At 43.2% G+C, this 14,945-nt stretch overlaps 1 protein-coding gene across 1 annotated transcript in view; it reads right to left on the reverse strand.

Annotated features, from left to right (window-relative positions):
* Positions 1-10,673, reverse strand: part of GMCL1 (germ cell-less 1, spermatogenesis associated) — a 44,000-nt gene extending 33,327 nt beyond the window's left edge. The window contains exons 1-4 of the mRNA XM_036334251.1: positions 10,167-10,673; positions 3,712-3,835; positions 1,793-1,889; positions 340-437 (exon numbers count right to left, since the gene is read on the reverse strand). Of these exons, the coding sequence (XP_036190144.1) occupies positions 340-437; positions 1,793-1,889; positions 3,712-3,835; positions 10,167-10,426 (579 nt within the window). The 5' untranslated portion in view covers positions 10,427-10,673. The remainder of the gene's footprint in view (positions 1-339; positions 438-1,792; positions 1,890-3,711; positions 3,836-10,166) is intronic.
* Between the last annotated feature and the right edge of the window lie 4,272 nt (positions 10,674-14,945).

Here is a 14,945-nt window from a genome sequence, read left to right on the forward strand (position 1 = left end):
AGTACATAATTACAAGCCATCTGCTTCATAACAGTCAAAATAAGCCATTAATGAATAGAAATCTGTAAATGGGCTTAGACAAGTAAATTTTTCCCACATTAGTCATTCTAAGATGTCTACACAGAAACAGCTTGCACTCATCTTACATAGACATCATGACCTCTTTGGTTGCAATAAATTGCTTTCGGTTAAGCATTTTACATGACACCACAAATGGCATATTTATACAATTCATTTTTATTTTAAAAATTATAAAAAGCTAAACTTTATTTTTGTTTTGGAATACTTTGAAACAAAAATACAACTGTAATCCTTTATTTGAATAACGTGCATACTTACCAACTGTAGCATACAAGCTGCTGCCAAAATGGCAATAACTCGACTGGGTTTTATTAAGACATCATCTCGATACAGTGAACCAAATGCAACCTGCAGTGCTGGAAGCAAAATTAGAATGAAATAACAATTATATCTATGAGAGTATTACAAAAATAACAACTATCTTTACACATTAAGACATACATCTAAATCTAATATGTACTTAAAAGGATAAGAGAATTATCACTAATTAAAAATGCTAGTAATGGTTACTGATTAATGATACTAAGTTAATAATGTTATAAATTTCCACTTATTTTAACAAATCAAGTTGGATTATTCTAGATGTAATCTTGACATTAATTAGTGGTCAGAATTTAGACACCCTTCAAAAAGTTTTATAAAGATACCCCTGAGTAGACCAATTAAGTACAAATATAGGCACAATGATAATATTAACCCTAATGCTTTCAGGGCTTCACCACTGGTGTGGAATAGCTGATGGTCTTATCCAGGCTATACTCTTACCCAGCCACCACAGCTATCTAATAAGCCTGTCCATCCTTTTCTCTGCTGTATTCGCACCTATGTCTCACATGGTTTACTTTATATTTTTGCACCTGAAACTTGTATAATTTTGTTAACCAGTGTCAGTCCAATAAATTCAATAAAAAGGGGTAAAAAAGAAGAAAGTAGAAGCAGCTTTGGAATAGCAATTACTAGAACTAGAGTCTGATGTAGGCTCATTAAACTGCTTTGAGACCTAACATAAGCACCTTAAATCCTCCGGGTCTTAGCTTCCTCATCTAAGAATCCTTATAGCTCTAAATCAACACTGATTAGTCTGGCTGGCACGGCTCAGTGGTTGAGTAGCAACTATGAACCAGGAGGTCATGGTTCAATTCCCAGTCAGGGCACATGCCTGGGTTGTGGGCTTGATACCCAATAGGGGGCTTGCAGGAGGCAGCCAAGTGATAATTCTCTTTCATCATTGATGTTTTTCCTCTCTCTCCCTCTTCCTTCCTCTCTGAAATCAATAAACAAAATGTATTAAATATTTTTAAACTAAATAAATAAATCAACATTGATTATATACTTTGTCCTTTTATTGTTCCCAGAAAAGATCTTCATATATAGGGAATAATCAATGAATTATTCACCAGCTTTTCTATGTAATTAAAATAAGTGGTCATACTTTTCCTTCCTTTACCCTACAGCTTCCAAATCCCAGGCAGATTTATTTACAAACCTAAGTAAACATATTGATATGGCCCAGATGACTAAAAATATTAGAGATAAGTAGGTCAGAACTGATAAACTATAGACTAAATCAATATAATGTTGTTGCCTTCTGGTATTAAATGGAACTTTTTCCTAGCTTCCAAAGTTAGAAAATATTTATTTTCCATTAAAAGTATAATAACAAGTTGTTTTCATTATTTTGCATAACAGTAATAACTGTGGTGGTGGTTACCTTCTACATCAATATTCTGGTCAGGAATCTCCAGTTCAATAATATTCATGCTGGATTCTTTCCAAGAACCACTGAACATACTAGAAAAGTAGCCAGACTTAAAAATAAAAAATAAAAAAAATAAATGATTACCCAGTACTTTCTGTGTCTTCCAAATTATTTCCCCATTTCTAACTTTAAGCCAACTATTCTACTGAAACAAACCTATCATATTATTTCAAGAGAAAAATAATTGCCAAATGTGTCTATAGGAGAAAGAAATTGATATAAGGACACTGTTAGATATACAAAAATAGTTTCAATTTAGTACTAATTTAATGAAAACTAAATCAAATTCTCCTATTGTTATCTGAACTGAATTCCTATATAGTAATATATGAACTTCATTAGCTTTTAACAATTTTTGAGAATATTACATGTATATATTTTCCTTGTCAATGACATTCTAAATTGAAACTTAGAAATTATGTTACATATTTAAGTATCTCAAACATATGACAATACACAGGTGGATAAATAAAAATGTATCAAGGAAGGAGAATAGAATAAAGCCCTCAAACTGTGAATTCCCTACTGTACTGTACCTCAGTGGCTGTAAAGGATCCAGACCAGTCCCAAGTCAATACTAATAGGATGATTCCCAAGAAATTACGGTAAATCCAAAGTTTAATTTTATCTAATCAGAAAATTCCAGAATGAACCTGAATTCTTGGAAAGATTCCAGAATGGGTGAAGTATTTAGTTACTTACTAGATAGCACCTCTCATAATCAGAATTACTTTGGAATGGATCAAATATTAACCAATTATTTAAAAAACTTTTCTGAGTACTTAGTACATACAAGGCACTATGAATATAGCAGTAAAGAAAACACACTGCCTCTGTCCTCAGGGGCCTTATAATTTAGCATGTGGCTTGCACTATAATCAATCCAGTTTTTCTTGAGATGGAAAGAGGCATTTTCATCCTTAAAATCACAAAACTGCTTTGAGAGATTAAAAAGAAAGATATGAACCATATCCTTAAGCTGAGACCAATGTTCTGATGTATTCTCTAGGCTATATACTTTAAGGCAAAATAAAACTGTCCAAAAAATTAAATAAAAACTATGATTAAAATGTTAGAGAAAAATTTCTTTCAAATGTTAAACTAAAAAATCTTAAACTATACTATCTTACCAGTAATTATTGTCAAATGGTGAAAAAGAGAGGAAAAAATATAAGCTCCACAGGATAAGAACTGAATTGTTCACTGCTCTATCCCAAGTGCCTAGAACAATGATTTGAAGAAAAAACAGATTTGATAAGAAAATAAATAAAATATTTGAGCCATTAAAGCAATGTTTTCTTTTATTTTGAAATTTTTGAATCTTAAAATGTGGTGACAGCAATATTTTTTAGCACAGAAATCAAAAAATGTATTAGCTAAATGAGTTAGTCTATATACTTTTTCGTTGTTTTCTTTAACTGAATTTTCCAGAAGAAAAGGAAGATTGTGTCAAGAACTTTCCATTCACATTTAATGTTAACTACAAAGCAACATTCTGAGTTCATCCATTTAAATAATCATACACATATTAAATAAATGCAGCAATCTTAGCCTTAATGTTAAACATTTTTTTTTCCCTTTTGTCAACAGAAGGCACCAAAATAAGCACCCTACTGAAGTAATGACAAAACGTATTTATTGCTAGGCCCTTATTACAATGAAAATTCAAAATCTGTTTCTAGACCAAACTAAGCTTTCACTAACAATGTTCGCCACAGTTCTTAATAAAACAATACTTTTTATATTAGATGATAGGAGTTAACCACTGTCCATGCAAAAGATTACTATGAAATGCAAATATAAAGAACATGACTTAAAAGAGCTTGAGTTTTTTACATATAGTTATTCAAACAGAAAAATAAAATACTTACTTGACATAAATATATTTTGTGTAAGCTCCACTCTTCTCCCAGAGCACAAATTTTAATGTCACTATTTTCACCATTCAAAAATAATGTTTGATAAATATATTTAGATGTACTCCTTAATTTCTTCCTGTTAAAAGAAATGCAACTGTTACATATGTGTAAAACTGAATGTTTTACTGATTTTGCAAATAACTCAAAATACTCCTTTTATTCAATTTTTATTAAATAGAACCAATGAGTAAAAGGACAGAGGTCTATTATATATTTAAATTTGCTCATGTACAGAAGAGTACATTAAGAAACTAACAGTAGTGGTTATCTCTGAGGTATTCTATTCCCAAGAGGGGTAATAGTGGATAAATGGGGGAAGCACGGGAGTGAGATCTTTCACTATACATGTTTTTGCAATGTTTGATTACCTGTTCAGTAAATTAAGATAAGTCAGAGTTATTTTTACTTATTCCCTTATTTAGAAATCAGCACTACAGAGCATCTCAATACAACTATAATAATACTACTATACAATTACAGAATGGAGAACATGTGTAAAAATTTCATCCATCTAAGTAATTTTAAAAATAATTTACATTTAATTTACTTTGGTATCAAACTATTTTAAAAACTAGTTAAAATGTCACCTCACCCCCAAGTGGACAATTAGTTTGCAGCCTTAGACCAAAGGTTCTCAAAATTACGCTCAATGGAAAAGTAGCCACCAGGAAGAACCGAGAAGTGAATGCAGAGCATCCCACCTAACTTCAGAGGGGCTTCACATATTATATTTGTAAGCATCTTGGATTTCTGCATAAGATGCAATATAAACAAAGAATTTTTTTTAAGTTTGATAGTCATTGCTCAAGATGGTCTAGTACAGTGGTTCTCAACCTTCCTAATGTCGCGACCCTTTAATACAGTTCCTCATGTTGTGGTGATCCCCAACAATAAAATTATTTTCATTGCTACTTCATAACTGTAATTTTGCTACTGTTATGAATCGTAATATAAATATCTGATATGCAGGATGTATTTTCATTGTTACAAATTGAACATAATTAAAGCATAGTGATTAATCACAAAAACAATGTAATTATATATGTGTTTTCCGACGTGAAAGGGTTGTTCGACCCCCCTAAGGGGTTGTGACCCACAGGTTGAGAACCGCTAGTCTAGTACATATGAAACGCCCTAGGTAGAGGCTTATCAATATCTTTATATTCCTGGCCAAGCCTGACAGCTTTCCTAGTAGTTAACAAATTTTAATATTTTTAATAATGAATTGTTTCAGATGGTGTTTTGAACCAGAGTATTTAACATCTCTTCCCAACAGGCAGAAGAAATAGTAGCACATTCTTTGGTGGTAGACAGACTTGGGTTTGAGTCCCAGCTTTACCACAGCTCGGTTACCCCAGATGTAATAAGGGTGTCAATAGCGCCCACTTCGTTGCGTTACTGGGAGAAATAAATGAGACAATGTAAATTCCAGTTCCTTATAGTATCCTCCCTTATAGAGGCCTCCCGGCACCGGGATCAGCGTGACGGGGCAGCGCCCAAACCCCCTGATCGCCCTGCGGCTCTGTGTGTGACAGGGGGCAGGGCCACAACCTCCCTATCTGCCCTGCTCTGTTCGTGACAGGGGAAGGCGCCCCAACCCCCTGATCAGCCCTGCTCTGTGCCTGGTAGGGGGAGCTCCCAAACCCCATGATCGACCTGCGGCTCTGTGTGTGACAGGGTGCGGTGCCCCAACCCCCGGATTGGCCCTGCTCTGTGCGTGACAAGGGGTGGCGCCGCAACCTCCCCATCGACACTGCCTTGAGTGTGACAGGGGGCGGCGCCCCAACCTCCAAATTGGCCCTACCCTAAGCGTGACTGAGGGTGGCATCGCAACCTCCCAATCCGCCCTGCTCTGTGCATGACAGGGGGCGGCGCACCAACTCCCCAATCGGCCCTGCTCTGAGCCTGACCAGGGGCTGCACCTAGGGATTGGGCCTGCCCTCTGCCACCCGGGAGCAGGCCTAAGCCAGCAGGGCGTTATTTCCCGAGGGATCCCAGACTGCGAGAGGGCACAGGCCAGGCTGAGGGACCCCCCCCCCTTCACCGCGAGTGCACAAATTTTTGTGCACCGGGCCTCTAGTTCTTAAATAAAAGCAGACAACCAAGAATCATCCAACCTGAGGAAAATATGGAGTATTATTAAAAAGAGAGAAACTGACCCCAGAGAAACATAATTCAGGGAAAAAAGAACTTCAAAACAAAACAAGAATAGTCTAATTAATACATCTAGAGATCTTAGAATATTACAATAATAAAATAACAGAATGTTATGATAAAGGATTACTCAGAACAATAAAATAAAAGAGATCTTAGACCAGCCGTGGGCAAACTACGGCCCGCAGGCCGGATCCGGCCCATTTGAAATGAATAAAACTAAAAAAAAAAAAAGACCGTACCCTTTTATGTAATGATGTTTACTTTGAATTTATATTAGTTCACAGAAACACTTCATCCATGCTTTTGTTCTGGCCCTCCGGTCCAGTTTAAGAACCCATTGTGGCCCTCGAGTCAAAAAGTTTGCCCACCCCTGTCTTAGACACTAAAAACATGGTTGCTGGAATTAAAAAGCCCTAAGCAAGGCTGAATGGCAAAGTTAAGGAAATTTCTCAAAACAAAAGCAAATAAGACCTAGAAAGGATTACAAAAAAGAAAAAGAAAAAAGAAAAGAGGTATAATCCAAGAAATCCAATTAAAAAGGGTCCAAGAAAGAGAAAACAAAGACAACAGAAGAAAGAAAATGAATGGAAGAAAGTTTTTTCCAACTAAAGTAGTCTCTAGATTGTAACAATACAACAAGTACCAAGGCCATGATAAGACCCACACTTAGCATATTCTAGTTAAATACCAAAATACCAAAGAAAAAACTCCAAAAGTTCCAGAAAGGAAAATAAAAAGGTCACCAGCATCATATTTCTCATCAACACTGTGGGCTTCTGAGGAAGCACTGAGGAAACAAAAATTACCTCCTTTTACATCCTTTCTTAAGAAAATACTTCAGGATGTAGTTCCCTAAAATGAGTGAGAAAGAAGATATAGGCTACAGAAAACAGTGGATCCAATCCTAGAAATGATGTGAAAGTAAGTCCCAGGATAAGTGCAGACCTAGAGAGTAATGGATCCAGACTGGGAACGCAGTATGACAGGACCCAGGAGGAAGGCCTTGGGTACAGAAGGAGTCCATGCAGGTGTATTTGGGAAGACAGAAAAACCTGAAGATATGATGAAGGAATATTCTTTTGTCAACAAGGAGGGTGCGGGGGGAGGAGGGGGAGAGGTAGTTAGAAACTAGAAAAATAAAGCAATAAAAAAAGGCAGGATCTCCATAACATACACATGAAAACAGGGCCTGACAATGCATTTGATGGAATGTAAGAAAAATATTCCATTTAACTGTAAGGTTAGAAAATTTCTCTATGAGTAAAACAGAGGGATGTGACATTGGGCCCATGAAGTATTATTTACAGTCCTAGCACTCTACTTGACTACAGTGAACAGTATTTACATAGTTATAACAACAAATACTAATGATAGACTTCAATATTTAGAGACAGTATAGGGACAAAACACTCATGATCTGGTTGCAGAACAGCTGAGTTTTTAACAATCTTGTTAATATAAAGTAAAACATGCAGTTGACAAAAGGTATGAGGTCTAAGGTGGGCCTGGTAGCCAAGCTTTTCATGCAGTAGTTGGTTGAAGTGGGATATGCAACCTCAGGAAGCATATTAGTGCCAAAAGTCTGGGTCTTTTTTCTTATACCTTCATCCATACTGCGCTAAATAAACCAAGCACCTACCACCAATATACACATACGAAACTCTGATGTGCATTTTCTACTAAAAGTTTGCTTTAAAGAGTCTCCATTCCAGCCCGGGTGAGTGTGGCTCAGTGGATGAGCATCCCCCTATAGATAGTCATGGTTTGATCCCCAGTTCAGGGCACAGGCCCAGGTTGGGGGCTCAATCCCCAGGAGGGGGTATGAAGGAGGTAGCCTATCAATGATTCTCTTATCATTGACTAGAGGCCCAGTGCATGAAATTTGTGCACGGGTGTGTGTGTTTCTCAGCCCAGCCTGCACCCTCTCTAATCTGGGACCCCTCCAGGGATGTCCGCCTGGTGGGATTAGGCCTAAACTTGCAGTCAGACATCCGTTTCACAATCCGGGACTGCTGGCTCCCAACCACTCGCCTGTGTGCCTGCCTGATTGCCCCTAACTGCTTCTGCCTACCTGCCTGATCATCCTCTAACAACTCCCTTGCCAGCCTGATCAACGCCTAACTGCTCCCCTGCTGGCCCAATTGCCCCTAACTGCCCTCCCCTGCTGGTGTGGTCACCCCTAACTGCCCTCCCCTCCTGGCCTGGTCACTCACAACTGCTCTCCCCTGCTGCCCTGGACACCCCCAACTGCCCTCACCTGAAGGCCTGGCCCCCCCAACTGCCCTCCCTTGCAAGCTTGGTCCCTCCCAATTGCCCTCCCCTGCTGACCACCTTGTGCTGGCCATCTTGTGTGTTGGAGTGATGGTCAATTTGCACATTACCTCTTTATTATATAGGATGGTTTTGTCTGTCTCTCCCTTCCTCTCTGAAATCAATACAAATACATTTTTTTTTAAAAAGTCTCCATTTCAGTTCACTCATGTCCAGGGGTTGGCAAACTGTTTCTGTAAAGGTCTAGACAGTAAATATTCTCAGCTGTCTAAGCCAGATGGCCTCCAAGAAAATTTTGCCAGCATCTTAGTGGGCAGTTTCCTGCTTGCCAGCCTCACCCTTCCACATCTCAGCAAACTTCATTTCTGGGCTATAGCTACACCTCCTTCAACATCAGAATCTCAGCTTGGAAAAGGCAGCTCTAGTCCAAATTTGTTCCTTCCTTGGGTATTCTGCCTCAGCCCTAAAAGTAGTGACTGCTCTATTTTTTTCATAGATCTCTTTACCTTAGTAGTTTACCTTCAGTAGTTAATTTCCAGTTACTTGGTTATATTACATTTTCCCTGTTCAAATTACTGTGTGATTTCTCTTTCAAATAGACCCTAACATATATTTCAATAATGACATATTAAATATGTGACCTAAATACTGATTAAAAGGCAGAAACTATCCCATTGAAAACACACACACACACACACACACACACACACCATCTGTATGCTGTAGATGGCTCTTTAAATATAACACAGGTAAAGTGTTATAGAAAGTAGAAAAATATATACCTTTCAAACACTTATTAAAATAAAGTGGCAGTGGCTATATTATCAGGGATAAAGAGAGACATTTTGTAACGATATAGTGAGTCAATTCATCAAGGAGACAAGATTTACTGAGTTCTTCTATACCAAGCACTGCTCATTGTATGCATTTTAATAAACCCTTTACGGCAATTATTAGTATCTCCATTTTACTAGTGAGGAAATAAGACTATTATGTGCAGAATACAGACTAGAATACGGAATCTGAGCTGTTAAAACTACATTACGCTGACTCTCCCCAAAGGTAGCAATTTGACAGTGTGGGGGGTGGGGGGGGGGGGGTGGGTGTCCATTTCTGGACAAGCATTCTTACCTAAAACTGTATGAAAGATGTTACAAACCAAACTATCAACATAAGTTATCTGTAACGCTTTTATTTTACAATACCCAGTGGTTGTGTCAGCAAAAAATTTTTGAATCATTAAAAAAAAAATTTCATTACAAAAGTTAAATCTAGGTGACCCCACTGGTGACCTTTAAAAACAAACCGAGCAACCAGACTGTGTGTGTGAAAACATTTCCTACTTAGAAACAACATTGTAGTTCACAAGTCAACATCCTGGTTTGCAACTCTTCGGAAAAAAGAAAAAAAAAAAAAAAAAGGTTGAGCCAGCTGCTGCACACGCACGGTGAGCGGTCAAGCGCTCCAGGCTTTGAAAGCCGGTTCCGAGGAAGGAACGTCCGCGTACCATCGGTAACCATCGGTAAACGCCACCTTCACAGCTAAGAACCGCAGTCATTTCCGCTACCCTGAGTGCACCACCATGGGAGTGCCCATCGCAGACACTAAGCTTACTAGTCTGTACTATTTAAGGCCCCCGGATGCCAAGCAGCTAACTTTACCGACACCCACTCGGAGAAGACAAAGGTGTACCGCGTCGGGCAGCCGGCAGGTCGCGTCCACGGTTTAACGAGGCGCCAGCTTCGGCTTGGCGTTGCCGGGTCTCCTCTCGGGGCCGTCACAGCATCCGGGCGGCGTCTGTGGTTTGTCGTCCCGAACCCCCAGCGTCCCCCCAAGGCGCTCCCCACCTGCGCGGCATCGGGCCGGCTCCCACCTGTGCCTGGTCCAGGACACGCCGCACCCCGCCAGCGCCGCCCGGCTAGTCCCCCGGCCCGGCCGCGGGAGCCGCCCAACAGGTGCGGGCGCGTCCCTCCACGTACCTTCGCGGGGTGTTGAGGAGCCGCTGCTGCTCGTCCCCTTCCTCCTCCTCCTCATCGGTCTCGGATTCGGGGTGACAGTAGCAGAGGGCCCCGCTGCTCCGCTTACGCTTGCGGCTGCTGGGGCAGTAACAGAAGCCGTGGCCGGCCGCGTCGCCGCCAGCCTCCGACCTCCGCGCCGAGCCCCCCGCCCCGGAACCCGGTTCCGGCTGGGCCCGGGTTCGCCCCGGGGGGCGCAGCACTCGGCTGCTCAGCGAGCCCATGGGCCACGGCTCCCCGGGATGTCACGGGGCGCACTTCAGGTAGCCCGGCGGACCCGGTCTCCCGCCATGGCCCGGCCGCCGCCGGTCTCCACCAGGCCCGAGTGCCTACACGACCCCTTTCTCACGCGCAGCCTCAACCGTTGCAGGGAACGCCGCCGCCGCTTCCATCCACCGCCCCGCCCGCCGCGTCTCTGCTCGCGGCGTCTCCGGGCTGCAGGACCTTAACCCTTCGCTCTTGCAAATAAGCGCGGCCGGACGGCGCATGCTCGCGGCGAGCCTCCGGAAGGGGCGGAGCCTGCGCGGAACCGGACGAGGGTGAAGGGGGCCGTGCGCTCTCCAGGGCTTGTGATGCTTGCGCACTGATCAGCCTGTATCTCCCACCGGCCTAAATTTGGGGGCCGACTTAGCTTTCAGCATCATTTCGCACACACCCTTTGTGTTAACTGGACCGGGAATTGCAGCTCATTGTTTCTGCAAAAGCTCTTTGAGCTCTAGAGGGCTACTGGGCCCTGTGCTACTCTGGGGGCCACAAAGAGTGTTGTTCGAGCGCTTCCGTGGAGGAGTCACCACGTGCTGGGGTCGCGCCCTGCCGCCGGCGGGCCTGGCTTTCCGAGGGAGGACCTAGAATGTGCGGCTTGGAACGCTAGGCCCTTGGGTTCCTTAAGCATCGATTCTTGGCTTCCCCTACGGATTATGGTAAACGTTCCCTGCACTCCCTTCCTTTCCACCCAGGGGCAGTGGGGTCTGCGCTGGGATGGTCAGGGCTTCCAGTGCCTTCTGGAGGCCGGAGCGAAATGTACAGGTGCCTGCGTAAAAGCTACAGGTGTCTGCTCAGCGTGTGCAGCCCTTGCTCTGGACTCTGGACAACTCTCACGCCCTGACTCCCTCTGGCTACTTTTTAAATAAAATATTTATAATGAATTACTCAGAGTAATAAGATAAATAATTAGTAATAAGTTATGGACCCACCATAACTATAATAACAAATTTTAATAAAAACTCAAATTTATTATACTTGCTTTGATTCATTCTTTTATATAGAACTAGAAGCCCAGTGCATGAAATTTGTGTGTGTGTGTGTGTGTGTGTGTGTGTGTGTCCCAGCCCAGCCTGCACCCTCTCCAATCTGGGACCCCTTGAGGGATGTCCGACTGCCTGTTTAGGCCCAATCCCAGATGGGCAGTCAGACATCCCTCTCACAATCCAGGACTGCTGGCTCCCAACCGCTGGATTGCCCCTAACTGCTTCTGCCTGCCAGCCTGATCACCCCCTAACCACTCCCCTGCCAGCCTGATTTCCCCTAACTGTCCTCCCCTACAGGCCTGGTCACCCCCAACTGCCCTTTCCTGCTAGTCCGGTCACCCCTAACTGCCCTTCCTTGTCAGCCTGGCCCCCCCAACTGCCCTCCCCTGCAGGCCTGGTCCCCCCCAACTGCCCTCCCCTGCAGGCCTGGTCCCCCCCAACTGCCCTCCCCTGCAGGCCAGGTCACCCCCAACTGCCCTCCCCTGCAGGCCAGGTCCCCCCCAACTGCCCTCCCCTGCAGGCCTGGTCCCCCCCAACTGCCCTCCCCTGCAGGCCTGGTCCCCCCCAACTGCCCTCCCCTGCAGGCCTGGTCGCCCCCAACTTCCCTCCCCTGCAGGCCTGGTCCCCCCCAACTGCCCTCCCCTGCAGGCCAGGTCCCCCCCAACTGCCCTCCCCTGCAGGCCTGGTCCCCCCCAACTGCCCTCCCCTGCAGGCCTGGTTCCCCCCAACTGCCCTCCCCTGCTGGCCATCTTGTGGCGGCCATCTTGCAGCAGCCATCTTTGTGACAGCCATCTTTTGTGGCGCCATCTTGTGCTGGCCATCTTTGTGGTGCCATCTTTGTGGCGGCCATTTTGTGCTGGCCATCTTTGTGGCGCCATCTTCGTGGTGGCCATCTTTTGTGGTGGCCATCTTTGTGGCAGCCATCTTTTGTGGTGGCCATTTTGTGCTGGCCATCTTTGTGGCGCCATCTTCGTGGCAGCCATCTTTTGTGGTGGCCATCTTGTGCTGGCCATCTTTGTGGCGCCATCTTTGTGGCGGCCATTTTGTGCTGGCCATCTTTGTGGCGCCATCTTGTGGTGGCCATCTTTGTGGCGCCATCTTTGTGGCGGCCATTTTGTGCTGGCCATCTTTGTGGCGCCATCTTGTGGCGGCCATCTTGCAGCGGCCATCTTTGTGGCGCCATCTTTGTGGCGGCCATCTTGTGTCCACATGGGGCAGCCATCTTGTGTGTTGGAGTGATGGTCAATTTGCATATCACTCTTTTATTAGATAGGATGGGATACAGAAAGGAAGACACTCCCTCTCCATCTCAGTCTGTCTCTCTCCCTCACAGTGACCACTATCTTGATGATGGTGTATATCATTATTCCCATGCATGTTCACATATGCACACACATATTTATACACACACACACATTAGCAATATACTTTCTTTTGCACATTTAGGCATGTAATTAAGTGGAATTATACTATACCTATCATTCTACACCTTTCTCCTCTCTCAAAATTATACTTTTGAGACTTATTCAACTGACAAATCTCTAGTTAATTTTCAGTGCTCATTGTGTGACTAACCCATAATTTATTTTTTTCCCTTACTGAAGGAGTTAGGTTTTTCTACTTTAATGCTCTTAATAGAGCAGTAATGAACACCCTGTGCAAGAGATTCACCAGGTAAATTCCCAGAAGTGAATTTACTAGAAACTTTAAACTTTGTTAAATTGCTTCTGAAATGATCTCACCAATTTATACTCCCGTCAGCAGTATATGTAGTTTGGGGGCCCCAGGGGACTGGTGTCTTACCCTGAGAAATCTGAATTGAGAAAGGTTGGCTGGGGCAGTTTGGGGGTAAGGGCTAGGAAAGGAGAATGATGGCTGCAAGGGGAGCAGCCCAGAATCTGTCAACACAAAGGATATGCCAGTGTTTGCCATGAAACAGGTGTGGGCCACCATAAGACATCCAGCAAGAAGCCTGGATGGAAGGACAAACAGTGCAGCACAGAGAACCTGAAGTTATCATCAAATTCTTAAAGGCTGAAAAACAAGAATTTCATTTGCCTTACCAAAGGAACCGAAGATGAGTAATTCCCTGATGATGGGGTTGATAAAAGAACCCAAGAGAATGCCCACAAGAATCAGCTTTAAACATCTGCCAACAGCACACAGCATGACCATAAACACCAGAGCACAGTCAGGTAATGTTAGTGGAGGCAGTTAGCTAGTTATTCATAAAGGCAGGAGGCAAATGGAGTCAGATATTATTAAGTATAATCAACTGGGGAGCATGAGCTTGCTTGCTTTGCCAGGAAGTCACAGCTTCACACACTCCCCAGGAAACCACCTTTCTGTTCCCCACAGAACACTGGGAGAAGGGATAGCACAATGAAGAGGAACTTAAGCACATGCACAAGAGAAGTCAGAATGGCACCTAGGGAGGTGCTTGACCATAGCCTGGGAAAATACCATACTAGATTGGTTGGAAGGTGGGCCCAGTGCAGTCTGGAAAGCTTGGGAAATTGGCTAGTTATTTTGAAAAAGGTGGTCTTAGTCTTTTACAAGCCTGAGATATTATAACCTCATAATCCCAAGGGAACAAATTCATTCCCTCTTCTCTCCTCTCTCCTCTTCTCTTCTCTCCTCTCTCCTCTCGCCTCTCTCCTCTTCTCTTCTCTTCTCTTCTCTCTCTCTCTCTCTCTCTCTCTCTCTCTCTCTCTCTCTCTCTCTCTCTCTCTCTCTCAGCTAGTAGCCAACTGGGGCCCACAACAGATTCAGAGGGTGCCAAATTTCCACTGGCAACACTACTACAACCCTGGCTAGGTTGGGGGCTGAGGGATAGAGTATGGAAGGAAGCCTAGGTAGACAAAGAGAGGCCTACCATGACCCTTCCCCCAATGCCATCAATAGGCCAGAGCTGAATGAAGGAAGAAGCTTCAATTATAAATCAGGTTTGGAATTTTGACTGGGCATATTAATTACTGAAATCATTGTTTTATGACCTTAAGGGACTGCACAGTAGGACTTTTTATCATCTAAGAGTAACCAAAAAAGTTATAATTCTATCCTCTATTGGAATTTTCATCTAAATACAGAAGAATTGGGCCCAATAAGTAAATATAAATGGTGGGAGAGAAAAAGTAACTTCATAATTATAGTATTACATCAGACTTATTGAATACTAGAGGCCCAGTGCACAAAATCTGTGCACTGGTAGGGTCCCTAGTGGCTGCCGGCTGCTGGCTGGGTACTCCTTCCCTTCCCCAGGCCAGCCCCACCCCCTGGTCAAACTCCTGGACAACTCCCAGTGGAGGGGACAATTTGCATACTATTCTTTTATTATATAGGAAAACAAACATTCCTCTAGGGTGGCTTTATCATGCCCTCTAGAAAACTTCTAGTCAACAAATGCAATTTGTTTTAAAATTCTGGCTAAGTCATACACAATTTAAAGGTAAAACTATCAAAAAAAAAAGTGTAATGCTTCTAAAATCAAAATTAT

Source organism: Myotis myotis, unplaced genomic scaffold (genome assembly GCF_014108235.1).
Source record: "Myotis myotis isolate mMyoMyo1 unplaced genomic scaffold, mMyoMyo1.p scaffold_m19_p_14, whole genome shotgun sequence".
Lineage (NCBI taxonomy): Eukaryota > Metazoa > Chordata > Mammalia > Chiroptera > Vespertilionidae > Myotis > Myotis myotis.